Source organism: Antechinus flavipes, chromosome 5, assembly GCF_016432865.1.
Source record: "Antechinus flavipes isolate AdamAnt ecotype Samford, QLD, Australia chromosome 5, AdamAnt_v2, whole genome shotgun sequence".
Lineage (NCBI taxonomy): Eukaryota > Metazoa > Chordata > Mammalia > Dasyuromorphia > Dasyuridae > Antechinus > Antechinus flavipes.
The window spans coordinates 170,625,774-170,648,109 of NC_067402.1; the positions used below are offsets into that span (position 1 = coordinate 170,625,774).

The 22,336-nt window shown below is 35.7% G+C and overlaps 1 protein-coding gene across 2 annotated transcripts in view; it reads left to right on the forward strand.

The window, feature by feature from the left end:
• SFMBT2 (Scm like with four mbt domains 2) overlaps positions 1 to 22,336 on the forward strand; it is a 301,913-nt gene that overhangs the window by 224,878 nt on the left and 54,699 nt on the right. For both annotated transcript variants that reach the window (XM_051962302.1, XM_051962303.1), the window contains 4 exons: positions 7,129 to 7,242; positions 12,446 to 12,488; positions 18,516 to 18,586; positions 20,377 to 20,516. In XM_051962302.1, the coding sequence (XP_051818262.1) occupies positions 7,129 to 7,242; positions 12,446 to 12,488; positions 18,516 to 18,586; positions 20,377 to 20,516 (368 nt within the window). The remainder of the gene's footprint in view (positions 1 to 7,128; positions 7,243 to 12,445; positions 12,489 to 18,515; positions 18,587 to 20,376; positions 20,517 to 22,336) is intronic.

Here is a 22,336-nt window from a genome sequence, read left to right on the forward strand (position 1 = left end):
ACTAAATAGCATACCTCAAGGCAAGTCACATAGCCATTTATGAGAAATTTAAAGAAAGTACCAAAAGTCAGTACAGTTTCTCCCTTCCCATTCTGTTATCATTAAAAGTAAATAAGGCTTCTTAGTTAATAGAGTAGAAAACACCTTGTATTATGAATAAGTGATGCAGTTTATATGTTTTTCCAAAGTTAATGAAGACAACACCGATTATGTTTCTTTTTAGCAAGGTGAAAAATGAGGATGAGTATATGTGGAACACCTGCCTTCCAGCTAAGGAAAGTGCTTTGTAAAAAATAAAGCCTGCAGGATAAGGACTGGGGCTTATGGTTTTAGTGCTGAGGGGACTCCCCAGGGAGAAAGTTCCTATAACAATTCACTTTGGCTTCTCTGCAGTGTAGAGTCCTAGAGAGTTGCCCAGCATACAGAGAACTTCTGATTTGTCTAGCTGAGGTTGGACGTAGACCATATGTTATCAAAGGCAGACTTGAACCAAAGCCTTACTTTACTGCTATCCCTATATCCATTCCCTTACATTGCCTCTCTCTAAGTCTCATTATTAAATTTTCCTTAGCACCTGTACTCTAATAATAAATACTCTTAGTTGCCTTCAACTTTATACATATGTGGAAAAAGCAAACTCTTCACCAAACCTTAAAAAATACACAAAATGTGAGCAACACATTTTTTCCTATGATTATTAATAATATTCTTACCTCATCCGGATTCCTTCAGATTTATAGACATTCATAAAGGGGAACTTGGATCAAATGAGATAAAAACCAGGTTTTTGAAAGGCAGGTCAGTAGATATTAAGAAAATTCCTTTAGGTAAATATTAAATTTAATTGCAGTCCTAAACTTCAACATAATAATTTCATTTCTATTATGTTTTTATTTGTAGAAATAGCAGCATAAATTTGAAATATGCATATATTTTGTGAAGTATTCTTACAGGGAGCTCCTTAGTTTATAATAAAAAACAGAAATGAAAGGAAAAAGAAAAAACAACTTATGCTACCTAAACCAGTAATGGTGCCAGAACATAAAAAAATGCTCAAATCACATCAGGTACATTAAAAACAGGGAAGACATGCTTGCCAAGTGAAATTTTAAGTTTGCTGTAATAAGAGTATAGAAAAAGATGTTTTAGTTCATGTGAAACTTTGAGATTATTTGCATTTATATTGAACTACCTAGTCTTTATGTTTTAGGTCAGAAAATTCAAACAATCCTAGAATTTAGAGTTGCCCTTAAGGAAATGGTGATCTAGAGTTAAGGTTCATTTGAGCCATGTAGTGGAGTGCGGATATGTTCCATAAAGAACATTAGTATATTTTGGCAGTAAAATAACACTTTGCTGATCAGTAGAAGAAATTATACTTTATTTTTCAACCTCTAAAGGAAAAAAAAATTGATTTCATCATAGCCTCTAGAGTTTTCTTCTGGCCTAAGCTGGACCTGAAAGTCCAATTTAGTACCAACTGGCTTCTGGTCAATCAAGTCGAGTCATTCAGACCTTAAGGTGAGATAATTAGGTGTATTATAGAGAGACAGACATTCTTATAGTATCCGAGTAGCTCAGTGTTGCCTTGCTCCCATGCCTCTAAAGAAAGACTGGAATCGATCTGAGCTAACAATTATTAGGATGAAGGGTGAATGTCCAAAGCATTGTACTGTGAGTTGGTCAGATGTACTGGTATGCTGTCATGTTCTGAGTCTTATGGGGTTAGAGAAATAAGACGTTCACTCCCAGAATTGGTTTAATGTCAGACTGCCATTTTTAAAGCATATGCTAAGATATAAAAGTCGAGTTTTTAGCAACAGTTTTAAGGAACTGCACAGCAGAATCCATGCACTGATGAGATTTAGAGAATTAAAAGGGAATTAATGTGTTTGGGGAATAGATTGCACAGGATCTTGAAATGTGAGTAAGTCGGGCCCTTACACCATATATTCTAGAGTTACCTGAAACAAAAATTAAGATTTTTTTCCTTTAGTAAAGTAATAATGCAAGACATCACATGCCTGTTAAATCAACCTGTTGGGGCAGGCAACTAGTTGATGAAGTTAATGCATTCAGCATAACTAATTATATCCCTTTGTCTGACATGCATTATGCCCATTTTTATTAGTAATAATTACCTTTCTCACTTCCTCATTTCTCCTTTTTCTCATTCCAACCCCTTTCAGATTCTGCCATCACCTGTGCTAAGAGGGTTAATATGGTTTTCCCCTTTTATCATTTTTCTACCTAAAGCATTTTCTTTTGATGAAAGGTTCCTTTGATTCTCCTGTATTTCTTCATTCTTCTTTTGCCTATAGTTTCTAATATGTTGTATAGAGAGGTCTGAAGAAAGCATGTTCATTGAGCAAGAAATAACAAAATACATATATATATATATATATATATATATATATATATATATTATAGCTGTTGAGGAGCAAGGCAAAAAGATGAAACAGTGCTATTTTTCAGTTCTTCCGAGAGTCCAGCCAACTTTTCATCATTTTGTTTCTTCATTCCTTTGCATTGACTTTTGCAGAACACATCTAAATTTAGACTTTGTTTTAGTTTCCAAGGAAGTAACGAATAAAGCTAGAATAAATCTGACTCTCGGATTAATGTTCTGAGTTACAAAAGAGAAGATGATGGAATAATTAAAAAAGCATTGAATCAAGGAGTCGGGAGACCCAGCTTCTGGTCCCAGTGCTATCGCTCACTTGCTCTGTGATCGTGGGCAAACTCTTTCACCTATCTGACCCTTCCTTCTCTCATCAATAAGTCAGAAGGGATTGGACTAGATGGTATCATCAGATCTAGATTATATGATTCTAAATGGATGTGATAACCCTTGTCTATTTTCCCTTTGATCATTTCTGCCTCTCACATGTTTCTGCTCTCACTATGGCTGCTCTCTTGAAGATTATAGTGTCACACACACACTCAGAAACCTGATTTCTATCATTTGAACTGTCCCTCCGAGGAACCTACAACAGAGAGGAAGTATAAACTCTTTGAAGGCAGGGAGCCCTCTTTTATTTGTATCTTTGTATCCCCAAGCCCTAGCAAAGGGCCTGGCACATAATTGGAGCTTAACAGATGTCTGAATAGGACAGAGAAGCTATCTTGGGTTTTTTTCTCTGTATTACTTGAATTACTGACTGAATTCTATTCTCATCCCAAGTTGTGTGTCAGCACTTGAATGATGCCATGATGCATTGATTGCAGTTGGAAGGGCAATTAGAGCTTTTTTGGAAGTTGAAAATATCAGCTGATCTGAGGACATCCATCCAACCACCCCTTCCCCCCATGTCAAAGAATAGAACTATTCTGAGATCTAAAAATGTACCATGGCAGTTAGCAGGCTCATTTATGTAGCTCATGCATCAGAAAATATTCTTAGTTCTTTTATTATTTTTATCCCATTAAGAGGGAAGTGGCCTACCACTTAAGGAAGTGGGTTACTTCACTTCCTGAAGATAATTTAACCTTCATTAGTCTGACCTTTAAATGAGCATTTACATTAAAAAAAAAAAAAAAGACCTTTTCCTCAATTATTATTTAGTGAGTGACTCATGAGTATATAGCTTAAAGGGCTTGGGTTCAGGGCTAAAGGAAGAAGGCTTTAACACATATAGAGTGACTATAATGAAGCTTGGTTGCCCAGAAAGATTACCTTTAATATAAAATCCTTTGATCATAGTAAGTCTTACTTGTAGTAAAGTACAAATTTGAATGTATAGATCAGTCTGAAAACTGAATCTCAATGGTTAAGGAATACATTGAGCAGTTGCAAAACAAAGCAGTGTTTTTGTTATCCTTTCAAAACCCTTTAGCAGTGTCTTCCTGAAGACATGCAGTTTCTATAATGGGAAAAGACATTGAAGAGTTTGCCTTACTGACCATTGCTGGAAATCATGAGATTTTCAGCATTGCAACAGTTCCTTCATCTGGGTTTCATTAATTTAGAGCTGTTATTTGGGCAGTTGCCTCACTTACAGGCACTTTTTGATTCATTGTTTGATACTGCTTTTTGCCAACTGACTTAGATATTAGACTGGAAAGATTTTTAATCGGTACCCTTTGTTGAAAAATATGCTCTAGAAAACCTGTTCTTTTGCTTAACCTTACACGCCCATCAAATTACAGCAGACTTGAGCAAAGAAAGTCAGGGTTGAATAATAATTATAATAATTTTGTGCCTTTGAGAATAAATTGAAAGTTCAAGGTAACTAATAATAATGGTAATGTATATATGTACCTATGAGGACCTTACTCCTATTTCAGAGTGATTTTATCTGTCTGTAGCTTTATTTAACTCTAGGTTAAGAGCACACACTATGCTAAGTAATGTATTTAAAGTCTTTCACAATCTGTCTCGAACTTATATTTCCAGACTGATTATATATTACTCCCCCTCATGTACTCAGCACTCCAGTTTAACTGGCTTAACTGGAGTACTTGCTGTTCTATACATGCTTTATTCATCTCCTACCCTTGTACCTTTGAATAAGTCCCTTCCCCCATGTACTTCTTCTTTCCCACTTCTCCCACGCCCCCTCCATTACCCCTGCCTTTGGGAATCCCTGACTCTCTTTATGGATCAGTTCTAGTGTCATCTCCTTCAAGGGGTCTCTCCTATCTCTAAACACCATGCATTTATTTTGCAAAAATCCTATATTTTTCTATGGAAATACCCCTGTTCCAACAGAGCAAAGGCTGAATTAGTTATGTTTGCATTCTTAATACCTAATGGTATCTGATGTGCTTAATAAATGGTTGTTAATTGGTAGATGGTTTTAAAATTGAATACATCAATTTTGTAATGAATCAAAGGTCGGAGACAAATGAATGGAAATGTCTATATAAATATTTGGGAGTAAATAAAATTTTAATAAGTTATCAAATTATTACTGTTATGTTAGACTTTTCCTTCATATAGTTATCTGATTTGGGGGAGGAGGTATCCTTTAATTCATGATATAGTGGAGTCAGTATAATCATAAGTATGATATAATGGACTTTCACTATATCATTTTCATTTTATTGGAGAAACTAAAGCATAAAATAATTTAAGTGGTTTGAGTTAGTGACTCAGTAGCCTAGCTATTTATAGAACACTTATCTTAGGATCTGTGGTCCAAGACTCACTGGGATTCCCTCCAAGTATTCTGTACAGGCTTTCTGGAAGATGATTATTGATTCCTTCTTTGAAAAAAAACAAACCCCCAACAATTATTAGTACTACTAAATACTCAACATATTTTTACCAGTAATCTGCCTGGAATAGATTTCTCTTTAATTACTGGACTTTCTCAACTGTTATCTTCATAAATAAGGAAACTTAACATTTCATAACTTAGAAGAATTAGCATTGTGAAACAGGATGGGGTTGCTAAGAATCCTGTAAGAAGTCATTGCCACACCAGCCTACTTTTGTATATCAGTGAAACTCCACAGACCGCAAATCAAGAATTTATTATGTTACTTCAGTCAATGTGATAAGTTAGCAGTTCCCTTGAGAGATTGTCTTTTTTGTGTTAGGACTGGCTTTATTAATTTTTATTATTTAATTTCAGCTTTAAATCTTAACATTCTTGGCTAGGTAGAATAATAAAGTTTCCTACAGTTGATATTCTATTGCCACTCTATGCATATACCTGCAGCTTCAATTTGAGGGCCTCAGAGAGAGAATTGAACATGTTTTATTGGGTAGGATTTGTCAAGATGTTTTTTATTAACACGTCTTTCCTAGATTAACTGGGAAAGAGTACTGAGAGTCTGGAATTATATTCTTTGTTTGTGTTAAAGAGATAAGGAGATCTAATTCTTCTATTCTTTTCTTCCTTCTGGCCACACCATCAAATCTCACTAATCTCATTTTTTAAATTAATATAAATACTTTAAAATTTGTTTGCAGGAGTGAGGTATAGAGTTCACAGGATATATTGTTGGTCGGTCATTTCTATGACTGTTGCTTTTAAAAAGCTTAATACACTAATTATCCTATCTTAAAACTCTCTTGTGTGCATTTTTGCAGCATGATCCTACAGAGCAGAATTTGAAAATGAGAGTTTCTTTATATTGTTAGTTCTGATGCCAAAAAGGCTCCAGATCATTGGAGGGAAGTATTTAGCTTGGAAAAGAGAAGTTTGGAGGGGATGGAGAATGGTAAGGGGAGGATGATGAACATAATAATTGTCTTTTAGTTATTTGAAGGATTGGATAAGGGGTCTCGGAAGGAATAGTAGAATTGGTGAAAATTAAAGAAGGCATTGTGAGGAAAAGTTTAACAATTAAAGCTCTTCAAAAATAAAATCAGCTGCAATTGAAGGTGGAACATTTACCATCATTGGAAGTCTTCAGATGATGATTAGTTGATTTATTTTGGATGTTTCAGTACTGATTGGTTAGACTCTTAGCCTATAATCTTATGATTTCTGATGGCTCTTTTAACTCTGAGGTTCTGCTATTCAGTGATGTTTTTCCCTATGGCATATTTTGCCAATATAAAAATGAAAGAATGCTACAACTACGCCACAAATAAGAAATGAAATAGCAGCTGTAGCTAATAAACTGAGAAAGAAATTTGTTAAATGATCTTATTGATTCTTCATAGAGTTTCCTAAAAGGAAAAAGAGGATGAGATGATGGCCTCATAATTTCTTTGCCTACCCCATTAGAATTATGACATTATTCACTATAGATAAATGCCATTTTTTTTTTTTTTTGGTATGAGGATCCATTTAAAATGGTATCCAGGCAAATAAATTATTTCCCTTTATGGCTTTGTCTAGAAGAAATTTAGAGCAACTGATTACCAGCACAACTACATTATAATTGAACTCACGATATATTATAAGTGATAAGATTTTTATGTCAGTGTTTCTAACATAGATGAATGGTGAACTTGATCAGTGGAATCATTCCCAATGAAAACAGAAATTATCTGCCAAATTAAACCTAGTAACTTTTTCTTTTTTTGACATTGTGAAGGATTTGTATCGCCTAGTCTTTTGAGGAACTCCATTCTTTAGATATTTTGTTATTTTTTATAACTTCATTTCTCTTATTGGTGAAGAATGTTTAGATTTGTGTAATTAATGACACTGCCTCTTTCCACTGCAGGCTTGCAGTCTCCTGTTCCAGAGTACATTGTTGATGTAGAGTCTATGGATATCTTCCCAGTTGGCTGGTGTGAAGCAAATGCTTATCCCTTAACTCCGCCACATAAAGCAGTTTGTAAGTACAGTCAGCATGCCTAGTTATGTGATACAAGTTTTGTCTCAGTTTTGAAGAAATTCTCATTCCATGCCTTTTCATTAATTGTTTTTCCAGAGAGCTAAGGAATTCCCATTTTTCCATTTATCTCTATAACATTTACTGATCATTTCCAAATTTGAAATAGTCAGATGGGGGTGAGGGGGAGGTTAAGAGGGAAGAGAATAAGCATTTGTTAGCACCTACTATGTGCTAGATACTGTACTAAGTATTTTTACAAATATTACAAAATTACAAAGATGTCAGAAGTCCTCATTTTAGAATCTGCTGTCACTAGCATCTCTGTGTAGTTTACAGATTTGAAAGATTCTAAGTGAAATGTATATCACTACTTTACATTTTTACACATTTTTACATTATTGCTGTTGGGAAAGGTATAATTTTTCTTATAGTATTTTCTTTAAAAGATTCATAGTGGTTCCAATGATTTACTGGCCTGTTGTAAACAGTTAGTTGGTTAACTAAATGAATCATCAATAAGGTTTGTTATTCTTGAACCTGGTAAGACTGGTTTGTTTCAACATATTCACCTGTGTCAAAATTTAAGACAATTAAGTCTTGCTTTTTTGTTCCTGGACTATGTGTCCATAAGAGCACATTGCAAAGCGTCATGTTTAATTTCTTAAAGCAAAAAAGCTATAAGAAATCTTAAAGAGACTTATTGTAAACTAAAATACTCGAAATCTATTATTTTCATCATTTCATGGATGATTGGTTTGGGCTAAGGATTCATGCTGAGCTGGCATGTTGGAATTGTCTAAAAAAATCGAAAGAAAATACAAACTTTTGTCATTCTCAATGTGCTTTCCATGCCTTTCAGAGGTTATGGAATTTCACTGTTCAGGCTTTGAAGGGGACCGTGGAGATGTAGTTTAGTGTCCCCTCTTTTGATTCCGTGAAGAAATAGTGGCCCACAAAGGTTACCCAAAATCACACAAATGACAGTCCGGCCTAGAAATCATGGCTCTTCTGACTTGCACTTTAGTAGTCTTTCTCTTCTGCTGTTTACCTTCATATGTTATGTAAATTAGTCAGGAACTTGCTTTAAAAAAAAATGTTCATATTGATGACATTTGGCTATTTCAGAAGTGCAGAAAGGCATCTGGATACACATGGATAGAGTGGTAGGCTTGGAGTTCAAATCCCACCTCAGACAAATCTTAGCTGAGTGAAGTCACTTAAACTCTCTCTCTCTCTCAATTTCCTCAATTATAAAATGAGGAGACTAACAGCATCTATTTCCCAGGATTTTTGTGGGGATCAAATGAGATATTTGTGAGCATTTAACACAGTTCCTGGTATATATATTATTCATTTGTTTCACTTGTGTTTAACTTTTAGTGACCCCATTTGGGGTTTTCCTGGCAAGGATATTGGAAAGGTTTGCCATTTTCTTTGCCAGCTCATTTTACAAATGAGGAACTCAATGTTTGCCCAGAATCACACAGCTAATGTCTATGAGGCTGCATTTGAACCCAGGAAGATGTCTTACTGGCTTCAGGCCTGGCTCTCCATTCACTGTGCCATCTAACTGCTCTTGGTATATAGTAGGCACTTATTAAATACTTAACTAGACTTTCCTTCCTTTTCCCTTCCTTCCAAATAGATATATTTTATATGGATGTAGATAGATATAGATATTTTTTCATGTACTGAGCTTCTAATCCCAAGTGGAAGTCTGACAGTAAGGGAGAATATGGGCATAGTAGAGATCAACATATAGGAAGGGGTGATAGGGAAGAAAATGGATTTAGAGCATTACTTGATTTATTATGCTAAGATAAGCTCCAAATGCATATATTTGACTAGTTACATTATAAACAGAAAAACATGGAAAAATTGCTTATCAGAACTATGGATATAATAACAGTTCATGATTAGGAAAAAAATAAAAAATGTTCAGATTTACTGCATTGATTCTCCTTATCAATGATTCTCATTCTAGTCTTTTTCTAGCCACAAGTGTATTTTAGCTCTAATTCTGCTACTTCGATTACTACTTATATAGCACTTTAAGATTTGCACAGTGTTTTGCATATCTGATTTAATTCTCATAACAGCCCAAGGAGGTAAATGCTACTATTCCCATTTTATACACAAGAAAAGTAAAGCTGTAAGAAATAGAAAGTGACTTGCTCATAGTCACACAGCTAGTAATTGTCTAAGATGGGATTTGAACTCAGATGTGTTCTGAGTCCAAGGTTAATGTTACTATCCACTATACCACTTGACTTCCTCAAATACTATTAACTAGCTTTTATACCCTCAACAAAATTACCTATTTCCACTGGGTCTCCTTTCCACTAAAAAGTAGAAATAGTGCCTGGAGTTGAATAGTTCACATCCTCATGGAGGAGACAAAAGGTGAATGGAAATCCCAGGTGGTCTTTAGGGCATAGCTATAAACCAGATGATAAATTTTAAATGGCGGCCAATACTTCTTTTTCTGTATCAGAAGTTTAGAACATTATTATCAAAACCTTTCCAAATGCTGCTACACTCAAGAGACTGAATGCTGAGCCCCCTCTCCCCCTTATTTTATTATTATTAGTATTTTTTAATTAAAAGACTTGCTTCTTGTCTCCAAGTGTGCCTTTATTCTACTCTCTTTCCCAGGAACAATTCTTAGGTACATTGAATATGTTACTGAAAGTTGTCAAGAAATCTTCGGTCTCAGAGTTCCTTAAAATAGAAATAGGTTCAATTCAGTGAACATTTGTTAAATATCTACTATGTACATATAAGGAAATGAACTAGGCTCTAGGCATCTAAAGAAAGATCTGCTACTGCCTTTGGCTCGCTGAGATTTAAATAAGGTACCCTCTAATATGAGTCAAATAAAGAGAAATGTGGTTACTGAAAATGAGATGTCTGGTCAGGGGACTATGAGAAATTTAGCTGCAGAGGAGATCCCCTGGGGAGGAGAGTGCCAGAGTGCCTGGCAAAAGCTTCATTCAGTGTTGGGTCTTGAAAGAAAGGAGGAATTTCGCTGGCTGGGGATCAGTGCTCGAAGATGGCTTTGTGGATGGGGGAGGCAAATGGGAAACAGCATGAATTTGGAAATAATAGGAGTGAGAAGGAGTGCTACAGAGTGTAGTTCTTTATAGCTGCAATATAAAGTATGCAGAGAGAGATAGGGCTGGTCAGATTACTTGGAACCTGACTCTGGGAGCTCTTGTGTAAGAAGATAAAGGATTGATCGTTTCTTCTCTGGCAAAGTAGAAAACACTGGGGTGGTGAGGGGGGTGATGAGATCCCACTGGTGCAATGGGAAGATGGTGAGCTACTGTGTAAAAATAAGGAAACTGGCTGCAGAAGATCATTTGCATTAAGTGGTGCAAGAGAGAGATGATGAGGGCCGGGACTAGAGCAATTGCAGTGAAGGGCAAAGGAAGAGTTAAGCTTGAAGACTGCAGAAATGTGGAGGATGAAGTCGCTTTTGAATCTCCTCCCATTCCCATCTGAGAAATACCCCCTTACCCCTTGCGCCATCACCACCACCTTGCAGGGATTTTAAGATGAGAAGAATCGGTTCATCCCCAACAGCTGGTGTTTTTGCCTATTTTCTCACGTCATTTCTAAAGCTTTGCCTTTAGAGCGATTCTCAGATTTCACCAGTACCAGCTCTGTCACTGACTTGATCCACATTTTAGTTTCTCACTAAATTTGATGTGGTTATAGCTGATTCTCCTCTGTGAGAGTAAAAGACCTTTGAGCTTTTCTGAGTGAAAAGACTATGTAAATTAAAGGTGAATATGATACAATTCCCACATTATTGCAAACTGCTGCATTTAATGTCATGTTCCTAATTTTATGAACAATCATTGATTGTCAAAAATTATTCTAGGTCACTTCTCAAATCCAGAGATTCACAAAATATAGGATGTTTTTGGTAATGGACCCTGAACATTAAATATCAAAATGAAGAAGTTTTGTGGATTATCTTAATTATCTCCAGTTACTGCCTAATTTCGTTTCTTATAGATAAACTAGCATTTAGGATAATAAGGATCATCAGATCAAAGATTCAGATCTGATAGGAACCTCAGTGGTCATCTAGGCCCATATTTATTTTAAAGTTGAAGAAACTGATAAGTAGATTTCTTGGTGATAAGCATTAGGCAGATTTGGAACCCACAGCTTTTAATTACAGAACTAGTCCTCTTTTCCTTGAATGATACTGCCTCTCACAATATGATGTGGATAGAAGGCTGACACTCCAGAGATAGGGAGAAATGGCTAGCCTCTAACACATACTGCTTTTGTGACCCTATAAAAATCACTTAATCTCTCAGTCGCTTGGGCAGCTCTCTAAAACCAGAAGGTTTCCATTTGCAAAGAAGGTATATTGCCTATATTGAGAGAGGGAATTGATACACCAAGAATTCCCTATATCATTAACAACAGAAATCTAGACACCCTCCTGCCCATCTTCCCCAAAAAGAAAACTTATAGTTAATAATTTAAAATATATTATGCTTTTTTTCCAATTTTCACAGCTTTTGATGTGTTGGAATTAGTTCCTGCTTATTTAGGGGGAAATGGAGTTTGTGCCAAAATTAATAAAAGCCAGGAAGTGATGGTCTAATTTTATTAAGGTGAAGAATAGACAGTAATAAATCTAAATGAAATGGGTTGTTTGCAGGGAAATATTCTCAAATGAGAAAAAAAATCCTTCTGTTTATGTTAATGTTTCACAGCCAAATTTACAGTTCATCAAGCAATCCCTTTTGAAGAGTAAAATATGTTTTAATTAAAAATTATACCTAAGTCAAATTATAATGCTGTAGCAGTAGTATTCAATCTTTACAGTTTTTAATAGAAAAATAATCATGCTGGATGATCATGCTTGCAACAAATACAGTGTGTTTCTGTATTTTACAATATCTGAGTTTTTCCACTCTTTTTTTAAAAGAACATTTAAAATATAGCATACTGTGCAGTGATAACATTAAACATATTCTGTCCTGTTTAGAACAAGTTTCTGATATGCTAATAACTTATTTTATATGAGAAGAAATTATTATATGATTGCAGTCATTTCTCTTTTTGAAATGCTACCTTTAGGGCATTATATTTTTAAAATAGGCACTTTCTTAAGACAGACTTGCCTCTATGTCAGAATAATGGAATTTAATTTTTTTTTCTTTTATCTGTTTTCTAGTACAAAAGAAGAGAAAGATTGCAGTCGTACAACCAGAAAAACAGTAAGTTTTCTCCCCTAAACCACACTATTGATATTTCTTCCATGAGGGATGCTGTAAGGAACAGTTGAACTGAAGTCACTAGAGAGCTAGTAAAACGATCAGTCTGGGTACCATATCTTTTCCTTCATTTGTTCCATAGCTGCTAATTCACCTGCTAGTGGGAGACATTCAGGTTCTAGTATAATTAAAACAAAAAGCCAGACTCAATGCATGAGGAATTACAGGATCCCGGAATTGTTAGGGACTTCTTTAGATACTTCATGTATTATTTTCAACCCTTCCAGATAATAGTCTGGTTGAATAGTTTAACTGTGCTTCATCCCTCTTATGTATGAAGTAGATTTTCTTTTGGACTGGACTACAAAATTTCCACTGGACCCTATTTATTATATTTCATCTTATTCCTCTGCTGTGATCTTTTGTGGATCTTGACTCTGTTAGCTAATGCATTATCAATCTTCCCCAGCTTTCTGACTAATGTAATTCTGATAAAGTTCCAGAATTGAATCAGAAAAGAATAGATTTTGGGGAAACTGTAGACTTCTTTTACTGGCCATGCCCCTAGCATCCTTTGTAGGCAAAGGACCATTTTTAAATACCATGTATTGGTGAATGTACCTAGGTCATACCCAACGAGAACCGGCGAGGAACTCATGTGAGGAAGAGTAGATAGGTTTTTTTGTGTATCAACAGCAGAGGATGACAGGTGAACAGTCAGAATGCTCCAGGGGTAGCTTACCTTGTCAGGAGAAGGCCTTTAGCCTTTGGGTGGGAAGTTTGGGGAGGAAATGGACAGATTTGACAGTATGTCAAATTCTGTCATTCTGACTTCTTCCACTAATAATAGTTGCAAGTTAAAATCATTTAACCCATGAACTGGGAGACAGTACATGCATCTAGTAGAAAAGGACAACTCTATGGCCCAGTAGATAGTCAGAAAGACCTGAGACACTTTTAATCTCTGCCTTAGTTTCCTCATCTCAAAAATTGGGGTAATAATAGCATTTATCCCTTAGGGATGCTATAAAGATTAATAGTTTTACAATGTCTAGGTCATAGTAAGGATTATATAAATGTTAGCTATTTAAATTGCAGCAGTAGGACAAATGACTAATCTGAAGAGCCATTAGGGTTACAGTGGCAGGTTACCTGAAGTCTGGAGGGCATAGTAGCAGGGCAAGTAGTAAGAGTTGTTGGATCTTAAGGAGCAGTGGTAGAATGATAGTATTTAAATTTTTCAATTTAAAGCCCCTTTAACAGGAGAGACATTGTGGTTGAGAGCTGGTTTTAGGGCCAAAAAGATGAGGAGGTAAAATCTTGCCAGTTTATGGTTGTATAATCCTAGGCTGGTCCTCTAACTCCTCCAGCCCTGGGTAATTCTGTAAAATTATAAATCAGAGAAGGTGCCAGCTTTCAGTAGTGGAAGAAATTCTCTCACCTGGGAATTGTTCCCCATGTTAATGAAATCACAAATCCAATTATTATACCTATCCCTTAATTAGATTTACAAGACTTTAGGCAGATGAATTTTCTTTAAAAATCTGGCCTTAGATAACCCTTCATCCCTGTCCAAGATACTGATTCAGAAATCCAACTCCATTTATCCGGTACCACTTTCTAATTCCATTGTTGTCTCATAAAGTCTTTTTCAGCAATGATTGGGAAGAAAAACTCTATCCTGGTTTCTAAGGTTTTTGGTTTTTTGCCTAAGGCTTCATAGTATTTAAAAGTTTTCTAAGGTCTAGTATTATCATGAATCACTGAAAGTGAGTGTTGTTAATAAGTCTTAATGATCTTTTAAAAGTTTTTAATCTTGGGATAGCTAGATGGCACAGTGAGTAAAGTACTATCTCTGAAGTCAGGAGGACCCGAGTTCAAGTCCGTTCTCAAACACTTTAACACTTCCTAGCTGTGTGACCCTGGGCAGGTCACTTTAACCCTAATTGCCTCAGCCAAAAAAAAATGTTCTTGGTCTTTTCCTGGGAAAGCCAGTAGAGCTCTGCTATCAGATCAAGCAAAGTCTCTTCCTCCATAACTCATCTCTTCTTCCTCTTACCTTTACTGAATGATGTGCTTTTGGACTTCTACATCATCATTCTTTGGAAGATAAGCAGCTACCTCCTCAGTATCTAACTCCCTTCTCTTTCAGAGAAACCTTGTATTTTTTACTGAACTCCAGAGATTCATTGTTCTCTTTTCTCTTTCACCTCTATCTTCCTCCCTCATATCTCTTGAAAGAGTTCAGAATTTTCTTCTGCCTTTTGAGTTTTTTTTAAAATTCTGTTTCCAGACTTGAAGTCCTTTTTCATCTTCCTTTATAGGATTACTTCATTCCTTCTGATAACTTGGAGTGCAAAAGTGCATCCTTTAAGCCCTTTTAAATTACCAATATAAAAGTCTTTGGTTATAGCTTAAGCACAGTTACTTCCCCATGAAAGACCAACATTCAGCTCACAGTCTCAGTGTCATTAGAGTACTGTCCTTGTTTTGTGTACATCATGTAATCAGAATTCTTGGTCTTTTTTTGTTTTGTTTTATTCATAAAGCTTGTGATCTGATAACTTTTAAAACTAACCACCAAAATATATACAAATTATACTAAACCAGGATAGGTAACTGGTAGAGCTTGCTAAATGACTCTCTGGATACTGAATAAGTAATTCTATATAAAGGTTTTCATAAAAAAATAATAATTTCAACCTTTGAACACAAGGACTGTGGTTTATGAACTATACATCCCCATCCTTGAATGTAGTAGTTATTGAATATCTATTGAATTGAATTTTTTGAAATATTTCCCTTTAGTAAGTTATGTTTTTTCTTGTCCCAGAACTCAATTAAATGAATATAAAATGTCTCCTATGTGCATAATAATGGTAGGTTCAAAGTTAGGTACAAAGTTTAGGTAAGACATGCCTCCTGTCCTCATGGACCTTACAGTGCAGCAGTACAACTGTATAAAGTAATAGGATTAATGTATTAGAGACTTTTGCATTGGGAGCTGGAACAAAGTATTTTATGAGATCTGAAGGGGGGAAAAGGGTCATCAAGACAATGGAAACAATATGCTTTGCATTATGGGCTTATTGAGAGAGGCCAAAAGTACATTTCTTCACTCATCAGGTCATATTTAAAATCAGGCTTTGAAGTTTCTTTTCCTCTAATTTTCATTTATTTTTCTGAGTGAAATGTCATATATATTTAAAACATCTCTCTGTGCCACATGGCAATTTTGAAGGAAAATGCATAGTTGAGATGGTTTGCGACAGTTGGTTTGAAAAAAGTCAATTTGGCCTCTGGTACCTGATATCAGAATTCTTTTTATTATTACTGGGACATCACAGCAAGCAGTATGACATGATAGACAAAAAATTTGTCACTGTGTTAAAAGGATCTAGGTTTAAGGTATATCTGTGAAATATTCTAGGTGTGTGACCCCAGGCAAGTCATCATACTTCTTAGTGCCCCAGCCAACTTTAAGGCCATAAGTTACAGCTCTGTTGTCACTATTTGTTTGTAGAGTTTCCACACCAACCAGGTCTCTCAAATTGATAAAATGATTTCCCCCTTTTGGGGAAATAGGGAAGGCAAGTCATGCATGTGATTTAAAGAACATTTCAACCAATTAATCAGTGGATATTTATTAAGGCTACTTTGTTCCAGGAACTATGAAAAGTAATGAGGATTCAGAAATGGGTAAATGATAGCCCCTGCCTTCAAAGAACTTACAGTCTAAGTGGGAGTGGTAGAGAATATTTGTTTACTTCCATTTTATCCTATTAAAGCTTAAAACTGCAGGAATATTTTGGGGACACCCTGCATAGGCAAAGTATTCTGTTGCTTTTACATGTTTTATTTCCCTCAACAATTTTTGTTGTGGGTAATTGTTAAAAGAATGTAACTGGAATGAGGGAGAAGCCTGTCCTTGATGGCCCTTTTTATTCCTGGTAGTTGTTGAGATATTTGGGATCAAAGGGTAGAGGAACTATTTCCTGTGCTAGCAAAATTATGCAAGAGTTTCTAATAAGCCATCGAACAGTTGTAACTGAAGTTTGTGAAACATGATTACATACTCAATCTGTAGCTTTATGTCCCAATTTTAAGGCAGTTTTATAACACTGTTTCATAATAAGTTTTGACAGTATTATTGATTAGTTATTTCTTGCTAAGCTCTATAAAACAAATTAATTTTTTGTCTCCATTTTACTTTGGAGGGACTTAACATGAAGAGATATAAAATAAGTTTCCTACAGTTAAAATTCAATGTTCCTGCAATTATAGTAAAATTTTTTCAGTGAGATGCTTTGAAAACCCTCATTTTTATGTAATTACACATTGCCATTTATTTTACCTCAGAGCCTTTAACCAAAATATACCACCACCACCAAAATGTATTTCCCAAGTCTTCATCTTCCCTTTAGGAAGTGGTACTGTACTAATCCACAAGGTTCTTCCGAGTGTAGCACAGTGTGGCTTCTTTTTTAAACTTGACCTTGGATTTCATTGATATGGAAACTTCCAATTAGAAAGCTCCCTTTATCACTGTAGTTCCACAATTACTATTCTTTGGTTTATAGTCTCCTTGGTTCTCAGAAGTAACACAACCTATCTGTGAATTGAGAAGCAGGCTTGAATTCTGGATTATGATGATGAGTTTGCTTTCTTCAGGTCTCTCTGTACTCCAATCCGTGTTTCATCCAGCCATTAGAGTGATTTAGACTAAAAGTCCAGCCATGTCACATGCCCTTCACCCCCTCACTCCCTCCGATGGCTCCCTAACTGCTTCTAAGAGCAAATGCTAAATACTCTGTTTGGCACTCATGGCCCTGTAAAACCTAGCCCCTTCCTATCGTCCAGTCATTCGGTACCTTACTCCCCAACATGTGCTTTTCCCTTCAGTCACTCTGGCTTCCTAGCTATTGTTCAAAAATGATATTCCTTCTCTTAACTCTGAGCATCGTGTTTGCTTGTCCCCATGCTTGGAATGTGCTCACTCCTCATCTTCCACCTGCTGACTTCCTTTAAATCCTAACTAAAACCCCACCTTCTACAGGAAACCTTCTCCAATCCTCTTAAGTCCTTTTTCTTATCTTTCATTTCCTCTTCATTCTATATGCAGCTGGCTTTGTTTATATTTATTTGCATGCTGTTTCTCTTGTTAGATCCTAAGCTCTTTGAGATTTTATTTTTTATTTTTTGTCATTTTTTAATATTCTTAGCACTTAGCACAATCACTGGCATACAGTAAACACTTAATAACTGTTTACTGATTGGCTAGATTCATGTCTTCCAGTTGCAGAGGCAAATTTTATCCATTATGCCATAATACCCTCCACAGCTCTTATATTACTGACATTAATGACAATATCTATGGCTTACATTTGGACTTGAATCAGTCAGTGTTTTACTTAATGTAAAACAGACTTGACATAATTAGTATCTTATCAGAAGCAACACAGCATCTCCAATTTATTGTGGTAAATCTAACAGTAGCAAATGAGAGTGTATGGATGACAGGCCCCTTTTATTATTTCACGATGGTTTGTGGATTAACATTGACGGTGAACAAGTCCTCTAAATTTAACTTTTCAGAAATTATTATTCACACTGCTCCAAGATGCATATATCCCTTCTTGCTATCAATAGGGTGGCCACAGATTTCTCTCTTAATCTCATGCAGTAGATTAATAATCATAATGGGCATTTATGTAGCATTTTAGGGTTTACAGAATATCCTATGTACACTATCTCATTTGATGCTCACATTAACTCAAAAAGATAGGTTCTAAAGGTATTATTCCCAAGATTCAGCTTAAGTGACTGCCTCCTGGGGATTCTATAGTAAGGATTGATGTCAGGGTCTAAAGTTGGGTTTCTTCTGTCTCCAAAGCCAGTATTCTTTCCAGGACACTAGATTTCCTCAAAATAGTGTAAGCAGGTAATTGGGAAGGTATGGTTCTCATAATTAAACACAAGTTCCCTAGCAATATTTGTTTGGCTTTGTTGTGTTCTGTTCTTTATTAACAGATTGCCATCCACAGTGCCTGTTGAGAAAATACCTCATGACCTTTTTTCATTTCCTCAGCCAGACACAACAGGTGAGTTAATCCAGACTGAACCTAACTGCTATCCTGTTCCTTGATGCCCAGGGTACCAGGTAGAATTTTTAGGTAGATGCTGATATCTCACTCAGCTTTACAGCTGGTTCTTTTTCTCAGGTTACTTAGATATTTTTTCCCCCTTCTTTCACCAATGGTCAAATGATTTCTATCAACTTCTGGCTAATGGCTAGATTAATTTTTGTTTAGTAATATACATTTTTACCACATTATGACAGATTCTTTGACTATTGGATTGATTTCTTATTTTTCCTTCAACTTGAATGTGTTTGAGAATTGACAATAAGTTTCATGGGTGTGGGAGATGATGGAGTTGTTTTTCTTTGGAAAAAAGATAATATGATTTTTAAAAAATCTTTATTTTCTAAAAATGGTACTACTCCTTTGTTAATCTACAAAGATAATAGTGATGGTTGTATATTAGATCGTATTTGTTTAGAGAACACAGTTTTCTTTCCAAATAAAAAAAATCAGCTAATTCTCTGAGGTTCAGAAACTTAGAAATCTTAAAATGTAAGATCCCAAATTTAAATACAATAAGACATTGAAAGAATGTCCTTACCTGAAGCTATTTTTGTATTAAAAAGAATAATTTTATGGACAGATTTGTTAAATTATTTTTCTATGAAGGTCTTGGCAGGGTTAATCCTACTGAAGAGTTTTCATGTAACTGCAGAAGCTGATTTAATAGCCTTACAGGTTGTGTAGAATTCAAGTCTGAAGGAACAGTTCAAACAACCATGTCAGCTACTATTTTATAGTGTATAATTGTTCTTTTACTCTCTTTTTCCTAGATGTAGGAAAATAACTTTTATACTTTTGTGTCTTCTGTTGAACTTCATGTGAGAACAAGCCTTCCTGAAGTCTTTTGAAACTTCCCATTCCAACTGGAAATCATTTAACTGAAACATCAGTGTTATTCAGAATTTAGAGCTGATTTAAATCTCTTCAGCTAGGATTTAGCTAATAATTTAATTTTATGTACAAGTTATAAGAGTTTGCTGGAGACAAGCAGTAAACTTACCTAATGAGCAATTACTTTTTGTTGCCAGACACACACATCAAAAAATCCTGTCCTTTATAATTATTCAGAAAATAAATTTTATGCATTCTTTCAGGGACTTACAGCTTTCTTATTTAGGAATTAAAAAAATTTTTTTTAATGCCATTTTACTGCATAGAGAGATTAACTGACTTGTCCCTTTCTTTTAATAATAACAACAGTAATAATAATTAATATTTATATAGTGCATTAGGTGTTTACAAAGTGGTGATTTACATATATCATTTGATCATCCGAATAAAACTGAGTTAGATTAAGTTATTATTCCCATTTTGCAGATGAGTAAACTGAGGCTGAAAAAGATTATAAGGGACCAGGGTCATAAAAATTGTAAATGTCTGAGCCAGAATTTCCAAGTTCATTTCTTTCTGCAGTGTAAGAATCATAATTGCATTTATAGAAAGACATAAACCTATAGCTCTCTACTTGGTTATTTTTCCAAGTTGCTCCACAAAATTTTGATGAAAATACATGTAGCTTGATTTTAGGCCTGTTTTCTCTAAAATTCTCTAGCTGTAAATCTTCTTTTTTGAGATCTGTTCCTTTTTTAACTCTGAATTCCCTATCAGTCAGGATGCCTGATGACTTACTTCTTCAGGGAGCTTTGCCAGCCCAATGAATTCACACAGATTTCTAGCTGTTCCCTGATGCACAAAAATTGTGATCCTCGAGTAGGAGCCATGCTGATTATTTTTTTTTCCTTTAGGTACCGTCAATGGGAAATACTGCTGCCCTCAGCTTTTCATCAACCACCGGTGTTTCTCAGGCCCCTACCTGAACAAAGGAAGAATTGCAGAGCTACCTCAATCTGTTGGACCTGGCAAATGTGTGCTGGTTCTTAAAGAGGTATCACCCTTTCGTGATTATGGGTTATTTCTTTTAGCATGTTGATGAAGTCGTTTTGTTACCTTTGATGGAACTTGAGAACAAAACCTTGGGGAAATAGGGATCATAGTCCTAATTATTGATACACACACACACACGCACACACACACACAATATGCAATATTGTCTCATTTTTGAAAATTAAAATTCTGTAATTTATCATCAGTGTTTATAGAGGTAGCTGCAAGACACTTATGAACAGTTCAGGTTCTTATAAAAATATGTATTGTAAAACCTCCTTTGGTTTGAGGATGCAGTGATTAATTACAAAAACCTGTTGCTTTTCCTGACTTTTTAGAGAGCACATCCGGCAACCTTACTCTCCCTTCTCCCCACATTGGGTCCTCTAATAGTTAGTCACAGAGGAACTCCTCCATTTCTGAACTGGCCACACCAGACTGGTCATTCCATAGCCATTTCTGGCTCGGCTCCATAACTCCATCACTTGGGACCCAGAGAACATACCATTGACAGACACTTAGTATTTATATCTATCATGTCACATCCCACGCACTATCGAGAGGAAAACAGTTTATTCCATTGTAATCCTTTCTATTACATAGCTGGGAAATAATTCCTCTTGAATATGCTGGTGTTGACTTAGGTCAGACTCTGGTCCCCAACAGCAAATCCCCTCATCGGTTTCTTCACCTTTTTGGAAGGGTGTCATTATAATGGTCCAGCCAAGAATGAATGGTTACTCTGCTTTTAGCAGAATACCCGTAACAGATGGCCAGAGGAGTGAAGTCTGCCATCACTGGACCATGTTTTCCTGTTAGTCTTGATGGGTTTTCCCAACGAATCTGTTTCCTCCTGCCTTGTTGTTCTGTCATATATTTTTGTTTCACCTTGCGTTGTTCCTTGAGATAAGGTATTCCCACAAGTGTTTCTTTCTAAGATTCTTAGATATATTCGAATGAATACATCTTAAAATAAAACGATACTCAATTCTCCCTAACCACCTTTCCTTCAACCAGCCTTGTTTCTTCCTATCAAAGGAGATATGCCCTTTCCTGCGATTTATTTCAGTCACAGATCTCTTCCCTCTGGGTTTCAGTGATTTCTTTGAGTTCAGATGTGTCTACTTGCATTAGGATTTCTAATTCACTTTGTCTGTTACCTATATGTTATGCATTTGTATTAAATAACTGAGGCTATATCCTTGAGGATGTAGGACTGAAGTGATGTGGTAAAGTGGGGGAAAAAAAGCAATTCATTTGGTTTCAGGAAAATCTGGCTCCAAATTTCACCTATGGTACTACCTCTATGACTCTGGGCAAGGCAAACCTAAAACAACAACAACAACAACAACAACAACAACAAAAAATCCCTGCCTCCATTTCCTGATATGTAAAACAAAAAAATTAAACTTGATGACCTCTAAAGGTCCTTCAAAATCAGTGATCCTTTCTTGGGTAGTTTCATCTGATTATGTCTGTTATCATTTTCCTCCTGCATTGTAACAACTCTTTAGATTTCTAGCCTGACGATTATAAGTAGGCTCTAAGTATTCCTATTATGTCTTTGCCTAAAGTCTTTTGATTTTCAAGACTCCAGTCAAAAATACATTTTTAAAATAATCCCTATCAGTGGGGCAGCTAGGTGGCTCAGTAGATAGAGCATCAGCCCTGAAGTCACAAGGACCTGAATTCAAATCTGGCCTCAGACACTTAACACTTCCTAACTGTGTGACCCTAGGCAAGTCACTTAACCCCAGTTACCTCAGCAAAAAACCCCAGAAAACAAAACAACAGCAACAATAACAAGTAATCCCTATCAGT